The sequence below is a fragment of the Lissotriton helveticus genome, chromosome 3_2, assembly GCF_964261635.1.
Source record: "Lissotriton helveticus chromosome 3_2, aLisHel1.1, whole genome shotgun sequence".
NCBI classification, from domain to species: Eukaryota; Metazoa; Chordata; class Amphibia; order Caudata; family Salamandridae; genus Lissotriton; species Lissotriton helveticus.
The window spans coordinates 271,680,091-271,697,269 of record NC_136062.1 but is presented as its reverse complement, the minus strand read 5'-3'; the positions used below and the strand labels follow the sequence as shown (position 1 = coordinate 271,697,269).

Below are 17,179 nucleotides of genomic sequence, written 5' to 3'. Positions count from 1 at the left end.
GAGGCGGATATGGTCTACGCCTGAACTGGAAATATACACTTAGGGGGCTGTGTGACGTAATTAGGTGTGATACCTCCCACAAAATTAAGTGGCTAGTTAATATCCGGGGTGTATTAAGGGATCTAGGACTCGGGGAACTGTGGGAAGATCCAGTAAATGCTAGGTTTCCACCTAAGAAGGCCCTAAAAGACTTGTACTGGAAGTCTGTGGCCTCTATAACTTTTAGGAACATTGCTCCTCTCTCTCTGACTGGTATGTTTTTGGACTTCAAAGATGGGCCCAACTTTGCAGTCTTTTGGGATGTTATTACCAAACCCCTAGATCGCAAGCTCTACTTCCAAATGAGAATTGGGAGCTTACCAGTAAGAGCGTTTACCAACAGATGGCCCAGTGGGGGCAAGGCTGCCTGTCCGGCTTGTCCGGCTTCTATGGAAACTATTAATCATTTACTGTTTGAATGTCCAGTGTATACAGTGCCCCGCCGGATTTGGTTACGCCCAATGTGTAGGTCGTTGGGCACTAGGAGTGGGACGGTTGCTGTCAGAATAATTCGTACTTGTATCAACCCACCCATGCATATAGCTGTGGCCAAATTTTTAGGTTGGGCATGTACAATTAGAAGCAGACTGATGGCAGTATAATTTTCTTTCCTGGGTGTTAACAGTTTGTGGCCATGTAACATGTGCAATAGTACCCTCTATGGATGTATTATTAATGCATTTTATGAACTTGTAATTTTAACAATATTTATTACTCTTATAAATGTAATTTATATGTATCATATGCTTTTATGACAACCGTCGAATAAAGCTTGTTTGATGATGATGATGAAAGTTCTAAGATTTCAAGCAAGGAACCTTTCTCTATTTGGCGAAAACTTCAAAAATGTGATTATTAGTCTATGTAATTCCAAACATGGGTCTTGGGCTGTGGAGCTTGAGCCCAGAGTTTCATAATAAGATAAGTAAGTAAAATAAGTGCTGTTGAGTTAACGTTTCAGAATGAGCATATTTGTAAGACAATCAAACTTGTCTTCTCCATAATAGTTATATTGTTAAGAAACTGTTGAGCTTCAAACATTTTTGAACATTTACTGTTTTTGTGTTACAGAGAAGGAATCTCAGAAGATGGAGTGAGTAATTTAGGGTCACCTAATGATCCAAGCTTATCTCCGGTCTGCTGGAGTGTCAGTGGAAAGTATCTGGCTGGCGCTTGTGAGAAGATGGTTAATATATGGCAAGTTAATGGTATGATCAGAATTCCTTTACACTGCTTCAGTTCACTCTTAGCCTTTGGATCATTATTGTTTCTTTCAGTTCAAAATTCACTCTTTGCTTTTATCAATGTGTTTTTCCACATTCTTCTTTCCTCCAGAGCTATTGTTGATTAGTAGTCAACCGTGAGTCCCAAGTTAAGAGTAGCAATTTTTTTTAATGCCTCCATATCTAAAGATCTAAAGCCTGTATTTCCACCACAAGCTGGACCTTGTATTCTCAATGAGTAAAATAAATGAAAATGAGATCTAGGGTGAGTAAGGGCATAATTTGCTTCAATGCATACATCAGGAATCTCTTTCAACTGCAACGAAATAAGGGAACCTATAATAAATATAATGATTATAGTACAGTTGTTCATATTTAAAAGACATTGTTGAAATATGTGCCAATATAAATCTTGATTCACTGTTTAGATTGGTAAATAAAAAGTACATTGACCATGCAAAGAGTGTATTGATAACAGCGGGTGTTGTACATTGTGGATTTGCAAATACACTGTACCTTGGTGCAGCAATTTGTGTAAGATAGAGAATGCTAGGGTGCTGGATTATGATCAGTGTGCTAGCAAACATTATAACCTGCTAGAATAGTCTAGATCCTAAGAACCTGGTAGATGTCGGTGTCTTGTCAAATGATGGTATCTGAGTGGATGCTATGGGTAAGTGATTGGTGGGTGGGTCTGTGTATGTGTATATATCTGTGAGTATGTATATATATATATATATATATATATGTCTGTATATATATATATATATGTATATATATATATATATATATATGTATATATATATATATATATATATATATTCGTGTGTGTTTGTGTATATATATATATATATATTGCTTTATTAGAAAACTTAAACTCAAAAAGTTTTTTGCATTAAAATCTGGCTAACATATGACAAGCACTGCACCTGAAGAGAATGAAGGTGTAGGCCAAACATTATTGGTCTCTGACATTCCAACTTTGTTAACTATGCACGACTTGAATGATCAAACGGAAATAGTCTTCACTTCCTGAAATAGATGTAGCCACACAAGAGAGATTGAGGAAAATAAACCTGTTGCAGAAAGGGGCTGGGATCATCCCTTTTAAACCTAAATCTTGTTTTGTGCCACTCATGCCTAAAGATGCGATCAATACTTTTCATGATATTGTCATTGAAGATCTCAAAATATTGTACCATCAAGTTAACAATAACAAGGCAAAAAATATGCACTATAAGAAACGTGAATATGATAAGCTCTTGAAAAAGTTGGGTGACAATCACGACATCATAATAAAAAAGGTTGGATAAAGGCAACTTGGTTATTTGGCCTCAAAAACACTATATTGTGGAGGCAAATAGACAGCTAAATAATAATGAATGCTGCAAGAAGGTTACATTGAAAGAATATAACGCAGCAAAAGAGACATTAGAGAAACAACTAGCCCAATGGAGACGAGAAGGTCTTATCTCTACAGATGAATACAAATTCATGTATAAAGAATTTCCAGTTTTACCTGTACTGTACTTGATTCCGAAAGTACATAAAAACATAATGCCTATCTCAGGCAGGCCTAATATTTCGGCCATCAACAGTGCAGGTGAACAAGTAGGACAATACATCGATTTCTTTTTACAGGATTTTGCCAAGGAGTTGCCAAGCTATGTCAAGGATACAGGAGATTTTTTTTATGAAAATCAAGTAACTAATATGGACCGATGACTTGTTTTTAATTACACTTGACATAGAATCGCTCTATTCCAGTTTTGATCATAGCATGGCGTTGAGAGCGGTCAAACATTTCCTGGATGAGAGACCTTGTGAATTCTATGAGCATGATAAGGTTATTTCGGAGCTCATTTCGTAGTGTTTGAAAAACTACTTTTTTCTAAAGATGTTATCTGAAAAAAACAGGTTAGTATTAGATTCCTTACCTTAGAATATCCCCAGGCGTCAGACTGGATCCGGAAACTTTTGCATAGCAGCACCCTTGCGCGTCGGTACGTGTCGTCTGCGGCTCCGTGTCCTCCGTCGTTGGTGCCGGGATGGTGTCGGCAGAGTACTTAGACGCCGCCCTCGCGCGCTGACGTCAGTTCCTATTTTTTCCGCGCCAGTAAGCGCCGATCCGGAAAAAGTGGTACCCTTAGTCAATTTTTGACTAAACTTTTTCGATCATTTTTTATCTTTCTTTGAAGTCGAACGACTCCGACGGCGCCGGTAGGGATGCCTGGGTTCAAGCCCTGCATCGACTGCAACCGACTGATGTCGGTTACCGACCCCCATCGCCGATGTCTTCATTGCCTGGGGCCCGACCACGATGACAAGTCGTGCCCTGACTGCCGGGCCTTGACGTCGAAGGCTTGACGGGAGTGATCCTGCAAGCGCCTCGAGCTCCGGCAGTCCGCCCCATGCCGTTCGATGTCCCCGTCCGGAAGGAGGTCGAGGGACCGGTCGCGGGGCCGGAGTCATCACGTCTCGGAGGATCGACACCACTACTCGAGCTCCAAGTCCTCCGGTAAGAGGCACAAGAAATCCAAGAAGCGACATCGCTCTTCCGACTCCCCCCCCCACGCTCGCGCAACGCGGCCGGGGGTTTGGGCAATACCGCCCACGCGGATCCGCCGAAGTCTTCCTCACGGCCATGAGGTTGCTCACTCCTCCGTCGGGTTCCGCAGCGCCTTCGGGCCAAGCGCCCCCAACTGGGAGCCCAAGCGGGCCGGGTGCTTCGGCCCCGGCGCCGCAGGGCTCCACTGGATCCGGTTCCGGGTCGTCACCGGTCGTCCTTACGACCTCGCCTGCGCCAACCGCTAGGGTGTCGCCTCCGGCACCGTCCACGGACGACGTCGTCCCCGGTCCTCCCCTCGTCCCGGTTCCAACACCGGAGCAGCGTCGCTCGACGCTGCATTCAACGTCGAGAGAAGACTTTTTCTTCTATGATCCGGCCCCATCATTTTACCCTGAGTACCAGGAGATGGGTGGCGAGGCGGATTGGGAGGGGTCTGAGGACCCTCTGGCACATGAGTGCCAGTCTTATCAGGACTGGGCAGGTGAGCTAGGGGTTTGGACACTTCGCCAGACACTGGTTTTGTCTCCCCTCCTACCATGGCTTCGGAGGAGGGGGCTGCCTATAGTGTGGTGTTGACGCGGGTGGCCAAGGCCTTATACCTTGAACTCCCCGTCGCGGCCGTGAGGACTAACCTCCTCACTGAGGTCCTTAAACCACAAGCAAGCTCTTCGGAGCCTATGTTGCAGTTTAATGAGGCCTTGTCTAACGTTCTTCTGGGCACCTAGTCCAGGCCCCCTACAGGTCCCCCTGTAGATAGGAACGTGGCCAGACGCCACCGCCCGCACCGGGCGACCCTTGCTTCCTGTCCACCCACCCCACTCCCGAGAGCCTGGTCATACAGGCCTCTAACTCCCAGACCGCATTCCCGACGTCTCCCCCCAATCGGGAATCCAAGAGGTACGAACAGTATGCTAAGAAGATGTTATCCTCCCTGAGTTTGGGGTTGCGGTCAGTTAACTGCCTATTGGGTCGTTATACCCACTCTCTGTGGGACATAGTCGCGGATGTGCTGCCACAATGTCCGGAGGAGGCCCGGACTAAACTCGCCCAAGCCCTTGCGCAGGGTCGAGATGCGGCACGGTATTCCATCCGAGGTGGGCTGGATACAACGGACTCGCTAGGCAGAGCGATGGCAACGACGGTGGCGATTCGTCGCCACGCCTGGCTGAGGTCCGCCAACTTTTTGGCTGATGTCCAAAACACCGTTATGGTCATGCCGTTTGATGGTCGTCGCCTATTTGGTGACAAGGCAGACAGTGCGCTTGAGCGCTTTAAGGACTCCAGGGCTACGGCCAAGTCCTTGGGCCTGTCGGCCCCGCGCCAGCAAACTGCTGCCTTTCGCTCCTTTCGTGGCCAAGGAACTGGTGCCCCCACATGTCCTGTCAGCCACGGGCCGCAGACTAACAACCAGCGCGGTGGCGGACGTGGTAACCGCTGTGGCGGGGACAACGGCGAGGCCAGTCCACATCCACCCCCGCAGCATCCGCCTCAAAGCCCTCCTAGTCCGTGCTTTCAGGCCCACGTGATGCCAGTGGGGGGCAGGGTTCGCCATCACCTCCTCCACTGGCGCGACATCACATCGGACAGGTGGGTGCTGCAAATCGTTCAAAGGGGCTACTCCCTCCCCTTCGAGGTGACCCCTCCAGCCATGCCACTGCAGTACCACCGCGTGTCGGGGGATCACTTGAATCTTCTGCGAGAGGAAGTTATGGCCCTCTAGGCCAAGGGGACCATCGAGCGCGTTCCTGGGCCAGAAGTAGGGTGTGGTTGTTATTCCCACTACTTTTTGGTACCCAAGCAGGGCAAAGGGGGCCTACGCCCTATCTTGGACCTACGGAACGTCAACGGCTTCCTCCGGAAGGAGAGGTTCAAGATGCTGACACTGGCTCAGGTCTTAGCTGCCCTGGACCCGGGAGACTGGATGGTAGCGTTGGATTTGCAGGACGCTTATTTCCATATCCCGGTCCTGCCGGCCCACCGGCGCTACCTGCGGTTCACGGTAGGCCACGAGTACTTTCAGTTTACCGTGCTCCCCTTCGGCCTTACCAGCGCCCCAGGTGTGTTCACGAAAGTGATGGCGATGGTCGCAGCTCATCTGCGCAGGTTAGGGGTTTCAGTCTTCCCCTACCTCGACGACTGGTTGTTGAAGGCGGGCTCGCCCAGACAGTCGTCAGCCACCTCCAGACTACGGCCGACCTCCTGCACCTGCTGGGTTTCTCCATCAATGTGCCGAAGTCACACCTGTGTGCCTCTCAGAAGCTTCTCTTCATCGGAGCGTTTCTAGACTCGGCGCAATTTCGGGTTTATCCTCCTGAAAAATGGGTTCGGGATATTCAGGCTCTAATTCCGATCTTTCAGCCGTTATCCCGAGTCTCGGTCAGGTTGACGCTACGGCTTCTGGGGCTGATTGCCTCCTGCATTCTTCTGGTGCATCAAGGGCTCTGCAGCGGGACCTGAAGTTTCAGTGGGCCCAACATCAGGGCAACTTGTCCGACCATGTCTTGATCTCGGAGGGCACTGCAAGACGGTTGCAGTGGTGGCTCAGGGACCGCGATTGGGTCAGCGGCAGATCCCTCTCCCAACCCCAACCGGAGCACATAGTTGTGACGGACGCGTCCCTCCAGGGCTGGGGGGGGCCACATGGGAGAGGCGGAGATCAGAGGCCTCTGGTCTCCGGCGGAGTCCCGGCTCCACATCAACCTTCTGGAGCTGCGGGCGATCCGGCTTGTACTGAAGGCATTCCTCCCCTCTGTCCGGGGGAGTGTAGTGCAGGTGTTCACGGACAACACCACCGCCAGGTGGTACTGCAACAAACAGGGCGGGGTGGGGTCGTGGACCCTATGCCAGGAGGCTCTGCGCCTCTGGCAGTGGCTGGAACATCAGGGCGTGACCCTGGTGGTTCAACACCTGGCAGGTTCCCTGAACGCCAGGGCGGACGAACTCAGCCGTCGGTGCATGATGGATCACGAATGGCGTCTGAACTCGGACGTGGTGCAAGGCCTCTTTCAGCAGTGGGGAGAGCCTTGGTTAGATCTATTTGCCACAGAAGAGAACGCGCAATGTCATCAGTTCTGTGCATTAAAATTTCCAAGGCAGCACTCGCTCGGAGACGCTTTTCGTCGTGAGTGGAGTTGTGGTCTGTTGTACGCCTTTCCGCCTATACCACTTCTGCCCATAGTGCTGAAGAAGATCAGGTGCGACCGGGCCCAAATCATCCTTGTGGCTCCGGACTGGGCACGCAGATTCTGGTATCCCGAGCTACTCAGCATGTCTGTCGATCCCCCGATTTGTCTGCCCCTTCAGGAATTCCTTCTGTCGCAGCAGCAGGGGACGGTCCTCCACCCGAACCTGTCCAGTCTCCACTTACATGCGTGGAGATTGAGCGGTGGCAGTTGAGGCCATTTGACTTGCCTCCTGAAGTCTGTAATGTAATTCTGGCAGCCAGGCGTCCCTCCACAAAATCGGTATACGTCTGCAGGTGGAGCAAGTTTGTGGCATGGTGCACAGCAAAGGCTGTGGATCCCCTTTCTGCCCCTCTTTCAGAGGTTCACCTCTTTCTTCTATCTCTTGCCCAGCCAATCGATCATAAAGCACAGTGTCAGTCAGGACAATAGGCCAATTCTTTTTAATGATTGTTCTGATTTTTCTTTCCTCATTGCTGTAGGTAGTGATTAATCTAGGAGTGTCATTTGTATTATCCAGAGGTACCAGCTCATTGCAAAGATGATGTAAAGCATTATTATAATTTTTAAATAATGTATCTCTTGGACTAATGATGGACTTATTCAAGGCCGCATTTAGAGTTTCATCACTGTATCCTCTCATTTTAAGTCAGTTTATCATATCATGTAGACACTCTGTAAAATCAGCTTCTACACTGCAGATGCGTTTTAATCTTGAAATTTCTCCAGAAGGTATACTCGCAATGAGGTGCTTGGGGTGAGCACTATTGGCACGGAGTGTTACATTACCAGAGGTTGGCTTTCGGTATAAAGTAGTTTCGATTTTACCATCCCTAATGTACACCCTAACATCAAGGAACACGATGGTGGTTTTATCAATGTGAGATGTGAAAATTAAATTCATAGAATTATTGTTAATAATTTCTATAAACTGTTGGGCTTCATCTTCACTGCCCTTCCACAGAATAAAGACATCATCAATGTATCTAAGATAACATAGAACATGTTGGTCAAACATTGCATGATGCGACTTTTTAAGAACCTGTTCCTCCCACCAGCCAACGTGAAGACACGCTTAGCTGGGAGAGAAACAGGCTCCCATCGCTACACCTCTCACTTGCTTAAAGCACAAGTTACTTACCTTCGATAACGATATATCTGTAAGAAACAGTAATTAGTATTAGATTCCTTACCTTAGAATATCCCCAGGCATCAGACTGGATCCGGAAACTTTTTGGTAGCAGTACCCTTGCGTGTCGGTAGGCGTCATCTGCGGCTCCGCGTTCGTCGTCGGCGCTGGGATGACGTCGGCAGAGTACTTAGACGCCGTCCTCTCGCGCTGACGTCAGTTCTCATACACAGCTTTTTCGCGCCAGAAATGCAGAGCCATGATAAAAACGATCACTGATGCCATGAAACTAGGGTCCTGAAAGGGGATGACCTTCACCCTAGATATCGATTCGCAGAACGGGGAGGATGGGTGGGGCGGTAAGGAATCTAATACTAACTACTGTTTCTTACAGATATATCGTTACCGAAGGTAAGTAACTTGTCCATCTGAAAGAAACAGGTTAGTATTAGATTCCTTCCCTTAGAATAGATACCCCAGCAATACCAACCCCGGTGGTGGGTCTGCGAACCAATAATTACGCCAGAAAGTCTTGGAGAACGGAACATCCGAAAAAGCCATCTCTCAGGACTTGGCTGTCCAGGCAGTAGTGTCTTGCGAACATGTGCAGCGAGGTCCACGTAGATGCCTGACAGATGTCCTGCATAGGGACTCCCCAGGCCCAGGGCAGTTGTAGTCGCCGTGGCCCGTGTGGAATGGGCACGAAGCCCCACAGGAGGCTCCTTTCGAGCCAGAGAGTAACAAGCCTTGATGCACAAGACGACCCATCGAGAAATGGTTCGTTTGTGCACCGCCCGTCCCTTCTTAGCGCCCACGTAACCAACAAAGAGTTGGTCATCCACCCAGAACTGGCATGTGTGATCCAGATAGAAAGAGAGCGCATGTTTTGGGTGCAGACGGTGGAGCCTCTCTTCCTCTTTCAAGGGATGCGGAGGCGGAAAGAAGGTGGGCAAGGTGATGGACTGCCCGATGTGGAAGGCTGTGACTACCTTGGGCAGGAAAGAGGGTCGCGTCCGCAACACAACTTTGTCCGGATGGACAGAAAGGAAAGGAGGTTTAGAAGAAAGGGCCTGGAGCTCTATGATCGATTGGCTGAAAATCCTTTGGTTACTTTCAGAAGAGCTAAATCAAGGGGTTGTATTGTTGATAAAAGTTGTCCTGAGACAACAAAACCCACCAATTGGTTACTACCAGCTCTTGGTTTCAGGAAATGTTCATCATGCAGGGCTTGCAAATTTGGATGCTATAAGAACCACTACTCTACTCCATTTAGTGACACTCCTATTGCCATTTCTGGCAGCTATAACTGCAGAACTGATAATCAGTCTATGTTCTGACGTGCACCTGTGGCCTTAACTACATTGGTAGTACTAAGCTACAGGTGCACGTCGGAATATTACAACATCTACGTGTTATCCTTCACAGTGATCCTGTGTACCCTGTAGCGAAGCATTTTAAGAACAACATAGAAATAATGTAAACTTTCTCACTTATTATGTGGTAAATGCCATCCCTAAACCACGGCGGGGGAGTGGGGGGCAACAGAGAGCGCCAATTGAGGCAATAAGAAACCAAAATCATTTTGGAATTCGACAGTAAATGGCCCAATGTGTTAAATAACACAGAGGATATGCACAAGGATATGCTCAAGTTTCTCTAAGAAATGCTAACAGTAATAGGCATAACAGTGAGTTATTTGAGCTGATTGAGTTTGTTTGTAAAAAAAAACTCTTTCATCCGTTAAATTCCTGATACTTTAAGATACTTTAAAATTGTCCGTAGAGGCCCGGACCCGTGAATTGGAAAAAAACAAACTTAACCAAGACGCCACTCCATCCGCAGCTAACAGAAAGTTCTCCACCTGGATTGAGAACTTGCTCGACGCAGTGCTACCCAGAAAAACAAAACAAAAGAAAGACGGACCTAACAAGTCCGCATAGTTTACCCCCAAACTACGTCTTCTGAAACAACAATGTAAAAAAATTAGAAAGAACATGGAGGAAAGACTTCTCAATGGATAAGAAATCAGAATATAGGTCGGCCATCAAACGTATAAAGCAGAAATATAAATAGTCCAGGCCTCCTACTATGAGGAAAAGATTTTAGTATCCGCTAATTCCTCCTGAGAAACATTCCTTATCGCTAAAAAAACTACTTAAAGTCGCAGACCCTCCAGCTGCCCCCGATCTGTACGGGCGCCGCTGCAATGAACTAGCAGGATTCTAATCCACCAAAATCCAAAACACCCTCAGGCACCTCCCCCAAACAGATAACAAGTCCACACCTAAGCTTACGGACTCGGAACAGCAGGAGAACAACAACCTACTAGGTGTAAGGGAGATCCCTCAGGAGTGTTTGGAATTTTCGCTGGCTAGGGTTTCTAGCTTTGGTGCCCCTATTCTGCTGATGGGGGTGTTCATGTGGACAGGGGGCCCTTTGGGGTCCACTGGCCTCCCTGACCTCTACAGCCCTGGGCTGACTGAGGCAGGGTAGACAGGGGCAGGTTACCTGCTCCAGACTGGGTCCCACCTTGGAAGGGTCCACTGACATCAGAGGCTCTGTCAGGCCAGGCTTGGCTACCTCTGGGGCAGTTTCTTCACAAGGGGTAGGGTCAGTTCCCTGAGGAGGCTGACTCTCACCTAATGTCTGGTGGGAGGGAGACTTTTCTGCCTCCCCAATGCTCTCTGTCTGAGTGGAGTGATCCATAGTTTTAGGCTTCACAGCACTAAAATCTGTTTGAGTTTGGGCTGTGACCATCACAGCCCTACCAACCTTTTCAGGAAGGAACTCTGTTTGGGTGTGGGCTGTGACCATCACAGCCCTTCCAACCTCTTTAGGAAGGAATTCTGCTTGAGCTGGGGCTGTAGCCATCACAGCCCCACTAACCTTTTCTGGAAGGCCTACCATTTTGGAATGGGTTTCTTGTTCTACATCAGCCCAGGCTGAGATCTCTAGGTCATTCCCCAGTAGACCATCTACAGGCAAGTTTGTAGACACTGCCACTCTCTTAGGGCCAGTGACACCTCCCCAGCTGAGATTTACTACTGCCATGGGATGATCTTTCTCACTCCATCAATGTTGGTCACCTGATAGGTGAGCCCAGGTAAAAATTGTCCTGAGGGGACTAGACTATCAGTCACCATAGTGATGCTAGCCCCTGTGTCTCTGTAGGCTTCAACTTTCTGGCCATTGATGAGGGGCTCTTGTCTGTATTTTCCCAAAGTGTTGGGACAAGCAGTGAAGTTGGCAAACCCCATGCCATTCTCACAGACAAGAGTAGCTATGGTAGGGGACCTGGTTAGGCCAGAGTCCACCTGAGTTCCCAAAGTAAACCCAGCCAAATTCTTGAGGGCACTCCCATCACCTGGGGGATTACATATAACAGTAACAGGAGGTCTGGGAATATTACTTGGGGGGAATGTTTTCCTTATTGTTGGACCTTGGGCAACTGCTGTCAGTCTTCCAGTGGCCAGGCTGTTTACAGACATGGCAATAAGGTTTCTTTTGGTTAGAGGAAGTGTTTTGGGACCCACCCCCACCATTGGAGTTTTGGGGCCCTGTGGAGGACTTGTCTTTTGATTTATCCCCACCTTTCTCTTGAGGCTTGGTAGAATCTTTCTTCTGGTCACCACCCTGATTTTTAGGCCTAATCCTGGTTCTGACCCACTTATCTGCCCTCTTACCGAATTCTTGTGGAGAGGTCAGATCAAAGTCCACCAGGTGCTGGTGTAGAAGCAGGATTTGACAGTTACTAAGGATCTGCTCCCTCATAATCAAATATACAATCCTGTAAAGTCATGTACTTTGCTGCCCAATAACCAGCTCTCCAGAGCCTTAGTAGCACAATCTACAAAATCAGTCCAGTCCTGAGTCTGTCTCTTCTGGGTATCCCTGAACATCAACCTGTACTGTTCAGTGGTTAAGCCAAACCCATCAATCAGAGCACTCTTCATGACAGTGTAATTGTTAGCATCCTCATAACTAACTGTAAGGAGCTTATCTCTACCTTTTTCTGAAAAGGAGAGCCACAAGATTGCTGCCCACTGACTTTGGGGTACCTGCTGTACTTTGCAAGCTCTCTCCAAAGCAGTTATCCATTTGTGGATGTCATCCTCATCTTTGTAGGGGGGCACAATCTTACTCAGGTGTCTATTGTCATAGCACCTGTCTTTATCCTTAGGGATATTGCTGCCACCAGTGGGTTCTAACCCACTCTCTCTATGCTCTCTAGCACGAGCAAGTTTCTCTTTGGCCAAGGCAACTTCTAGTTCTTGCCTCTCAATCCTCAGAGCAGCCTCTCTCATTTTTGCCTCATGTTCCCTTCTCTGAGGGGAAGTCATCACTCTCTGAGCAAGGCCATGAGAGCTATTTGAAGCATGAGATTGGAGAGATTCCCTGGAGTGGGATCTTCCTCTCCTCTGCCTCTGGATAAGCCCACTTGGGGGTCTGTATGGGGCCTGCCCATACTGACTCCCATGCATGCTTAAGTTAGCCTGGCTAACTGTTCTGACTGGGCCCTGACTGTTTGTTTCAAGATCAGAATCATCTTCTTCCACCCCCTCTTCTTCCTCATCTGGTACTGGAGTATCAGCAATATCATCTGAAGAGGGAAAGACTTCATCTGTACTACCTGTATCACCTGTCTTAGGTGGCTGTTGAGCATCATACCAGGAACTTGATGGTAGGGTTTGAACCCTGTTTTAGCCTTCTAGAAGTACACAATTGTCTCAATTCTTGGAAGGCTAAGGCTTCATATCTCGAATCAGTCCTCAAGGGATCTACTTCTGCAGGCAGAGAACCACTGGGGTTCACTGGATGAGGCATGGTTTCTAGTGGGGTGGGGTGTTGCACCTACCTACACTATTTGTTTTCCTACAGAACCTTTCTAGGAGTTGTAGTCAGGGTGTACTAGGCCCAGGCTCTACAACAGCTAAGTTCAGTAGAACTTAAGTATACTAAGACTTGTTTTTATATGTACCTATAGGTACCTATGTGATATTTCAAATGATATCTCAAGATTACAAGTGGTAAAACAACAGCAAGCTCCAATCCCAACCGCTGCACACCAATGTGAGAAGTTGGCCTGGTGTATGATGTTCACTATTCTAGTGAACACCTTGCACCAGTCCAAACAACCCTTATGGTGATGATTATAAGTCAACCCTACAGACCATGCCATCCTAGTGGTAGCGTGGACAGAACAGTCTTAGGCTAAAAGACTCTTGAGGGCGTGTAAAGACAGCTGTTTTACCATATGTAACCCCTTGAATATCAAATGAAAGGACACCACACAGGATATATATAAAATATATATGTATTTATTTACTAACACATTCCTCTGAACTCTTTATGAGATCAGAGGCCAAAGCACATAACAAGATGCTTAGTCAGAATACGTTAAGTTGCACAATTTACAGTTAGGCCCTAGGTGCGAAGCAAACCATATATTAAGAAAGTGGTATAAGTACCACGTCACGAGAAAAGGAAAGGCCTAGGGCCTAGGGAATCGCTGGGGCTGCACTATCTGAACCTTAGTTAAGAAGTGGGAGGTCCACAGGCGGCGCGTGCAGTGTCTTTACACACATGCGTGAGTCAATGTTAAGTCAATGGGAACTTAGAAGTTAGAAAAAGAAGGATTTAGGACACTTCCGATTTAGCTAGGAAGAAACAACTAAAAACATTAAAGACACTTGGATAGTCAATACCCTTAGGAGCACCGAAGTACTCGCGTTACCTCACCCACAGGAAGCGGGTGCAAAGGTGTGAAGATGTGTCGGGTTTCGCCGTTGAAGCCTATGGAGCCTGTGAAGAAAGATGCTGCAGGCAACCAGGAGGAAGATGTCCGGGTGGATTCAAGGGTGGATCGAGGATGAAGAGGACCTGAAAGCAGAGGGTACAGAGTCTGGGTCACTAGCCAGTGACCGGGTGGAACCAGGAAGGAACCAGACATAGAGGAGCCATCAGGTGCTGTCTTGAAGCTTGTCTCTTCAGCCACGCGGACCAGGAGGCGTCGAGGATGACCAGGTGCTGGAGAGGAGCTGTCCCACGAAGGTTCTCGCAGATGGAGGGGTCGACTGCCGAATTGGAGTCAACAAGCCTTGGCAAAGGCAACCCATGCAGGATTCAAAGAAGGCTTCTGGTGCAGATCAGCAAGGTCTGAGGTGCCTCACCTTTGCAGGGAGGCAAGGGCCAGTCTGGAGCAACCAGACCAGCGAGTTGGTTCAAAAGGATTGTCGTCACAGAGGCTACTAGCCAACGGGCCAGCAACCGGACAACGCGTCGAGCAGAACACAAGCAGAAGGGCCCCACGCAGAACTCGTGGAGTGTGGAGGGCTGATATTCGGTGCGGGTGGAGCACGGATTCGGGGCTTCTCAATCCCCAGTGCACAGCTTCGAGGATACCTCAGGAGCTGCACAGTTAGCAAGTTGCAGACTTTTCAAGATGCCCAATCCCACGTGTCTCGTCGCCTCCACGAATCTCAGCTATGCTGCAGACGTGAAGAGAGGGTCAGAGAGGTCTGGAAGTCTGGGGCTTGTCAGGGTCTGTGCTCGGGTCCCAGCGGGAGCGTCGACAAAGCAAGCAGTTGATTTGCTGGATGGTGCCTGGTTGCCCAGGGTGGTCACTCCTTGGCCACAAGGGAGATTCTTCAGGCTTCAGCTTCAGCAGAACGTCGAAGGTCCAGAGTTTCGTGTCAAGTTTCGATTCCAGGATTGATCTAAAGTCCTAGGACTCAGCTTCTACCTTAATACAACTAAAAGGGGCTGGATTACTTTCTAGGTCCCTCCTATGGGTGGGACCAGGAAGGGGGGTGGTTACACCACCTTTCCTTTGTCCAGTTTCGCGCCAGAGCTGGGGCTGGAGTGCCCCAGGAACCGGTTTGAACCAGGGTATGCATGGAGCACCTAGGGTGCTCCAGGCAGTGTCTCATCCTATTCAGCCCTCCCTGTCCCAATACACAAAGTCCTGTCTGGGGTGGTGCTCGCACCTCCCCAGGCAGGAAACCTATTGTCCGAGCCTCCCTGACTGGAAGGACTCCCAGCAGCAGGAGGTCAGACTTGTGTCTGTGGCAGCAGCATCCATTGTGTGATGCTGGGGCTCTGGTTAACTTTAACCGGGTACAGTAGTTTCAACATGTCTTCTCCCTCTAGAAGGGTGGAATGCTATCCCCGTCGCCAGAATTGGCAAGGGGGTAGTATTCCAAAGCGTATGACACCTTACACAACATGTTTGGATAAAGCCAAACCAAAGTTAGCATTTAACCGCGAGGTTCATAATGCACTTAAGAGTATATGGTATGGCAATATCATAGAACAGCTATAAGGACATGGTTCCGAAAGCTGCAGACAGGCTCAGCTCATGGTAGAGCACCATCTCACACATAACCAAGCACTCTGCCTCCAGGATTATTAAGGTCTGCCATAGGAGTGACTTATAGGTTACTATGTGTCTATATAAGGTAGGTATAGGGATACTATACCTAAGCAAGGGGTGATTACACGACCTTGCCCCAGCTGAGTGATCAGCCAGTTGTGTCAATTTAGGTGGCCAGCCAGGGGTGTCATAATATATGCTGCAGCCCCTGGTAGGCCTTGGGTGCACCTATGCCCTAGGTACCTATGGTACACTATACAGGGACTCACAAAGGTGACCCAATATCCAATTTGGTATGTACCTATAGTACATGGAGTCCATTTTACAGAAAGAGCAGATAGCCTGGGGTCCTGAATAGCAGGATCCCAGGCCAACTAATTTGAAAACCAGCTAAACAATAGGCAGAAGGTTGGGGGTAACCGTAGTCCGGTATCCACCTTCCTACAGCCATGCCCTATATAAAAGCCTCTTTCATTTTATTTTACTACTGTCCCTCACATGAAAGAATCACCTAAGATTATGGGTCGTGCTCCACCCAGGAACAAACCCGTTTTAGTCTTGATAAATGACTTTGGGCAGTATCTGAAAGTGGAGATCTGCCAGTTTTTTACCCAGCATTTATAATCTGTGCCTAGTACTGCAGTAGGCCGGTAGGAATACAGGTCGCCTGGTTCCCTGTGGGGCTTGAGGAGGGAGAGGAGAAGGAACTCTTGAAGGGACAACACAAGTGTCCCAGTATTGAGTGCCTCATTGTGGATGTTTGCCAATTTATGCGATACATTGACAGTGAATCAGTCAGTCATAATGCTTGACGGTCAGGCCATCCATTCCCAGTGTTTTATTCCTAGATAAATCGTGTACAGCTTTGTTCACCTTCGCCACTGTGATGGAGATGTCAATCTCTTTGCGCTCGATAGTGAAGATACCTGGGGTGGGGGAGGTCCGCTAGGAACAACGCTACTGTATCAGGGAGTGGAGCAGGGGGAGCCCAGTAGAGGTCGGATTAGGAATCCTAGCTTTGCGTGTAGGATAGCTTGCTGTGAGCATAAGGGGGGCTTGTGGTCTGAATTCAACTCTGTTATAGAAGGCGCATGCCAGATGACAGACGGGTTTATCCCCTGTAAAATGTACAGGGAGCTGTGGAGGCTGTGAGATTGTAGCAACGCAGACACTCGAGGAGAGAGGCATGTTGGTCTTTAGTTGCTGTCAAGGCTGCTTTGTGAGGGGCCTGCCATTTGAGATGAAAAGTCCAAGAGGCACTTATCACTTTTCAGTCAGCCCTTTTTTGATTCGGATTGTGATGCTGTTAAAGACTTTCAAGATGCTGCATGTGACGCGGATGAGTGATGAGGAGGAAGCAGGCCGCCCCTGCCCCTCTCATTACACAGATGCTGGAATCTACCTAGAGCTACAAAATGCTAGTGGCCTAGATGCTCCTCATGTTACTGAATTAGACTCCAAATTGTGTCCCTCCACTGATGAGAGCACCTCATTCATGGTGAAGTCCGCAGAACAGCAGAAACTTTGCATCTCCAGTTGCCTACAGTGACTAAGTCATCTGTTAATGGAAATCTTGCAGCCTTGGCCTACTACTTCAGAGCCCTTGTGTTTTAACGAGGCTTTGACAGAAACACTGATGATAATCTTGTCTAAACAATGTTGAGC

The 17,179-nt window shown here is 48.3% G+C and overlaps 1 protein-coding gene across 6 annotated transcripts in view; it reads left to right on the top strand.

Annotated features, from left to right (window-relative positions):
* Positions 1-17,179, top strand: part of HERC1 (HECT and RLD domain containing E3 ubiquitin protein ligase family member 1) — a 2,088,313-nt gene that overhangs the window by 1,383,245 nt on the left and 687,889 nt on the right. For all 6 annotated transcript variants that reach the window (XM_078685198.1, XM_078685199.1, XM_078685195.1 and 3 more), the window contains exon 53: positions 1,111-1,247. In XM_078685198.1, coding sequence (XP_078541324.1) covers positions 1,111-1,247 — 137 coding nt within the window. The remainder of the gene's footprint in view (positions 1-1,110; positions 1,248-17,179) is intronic.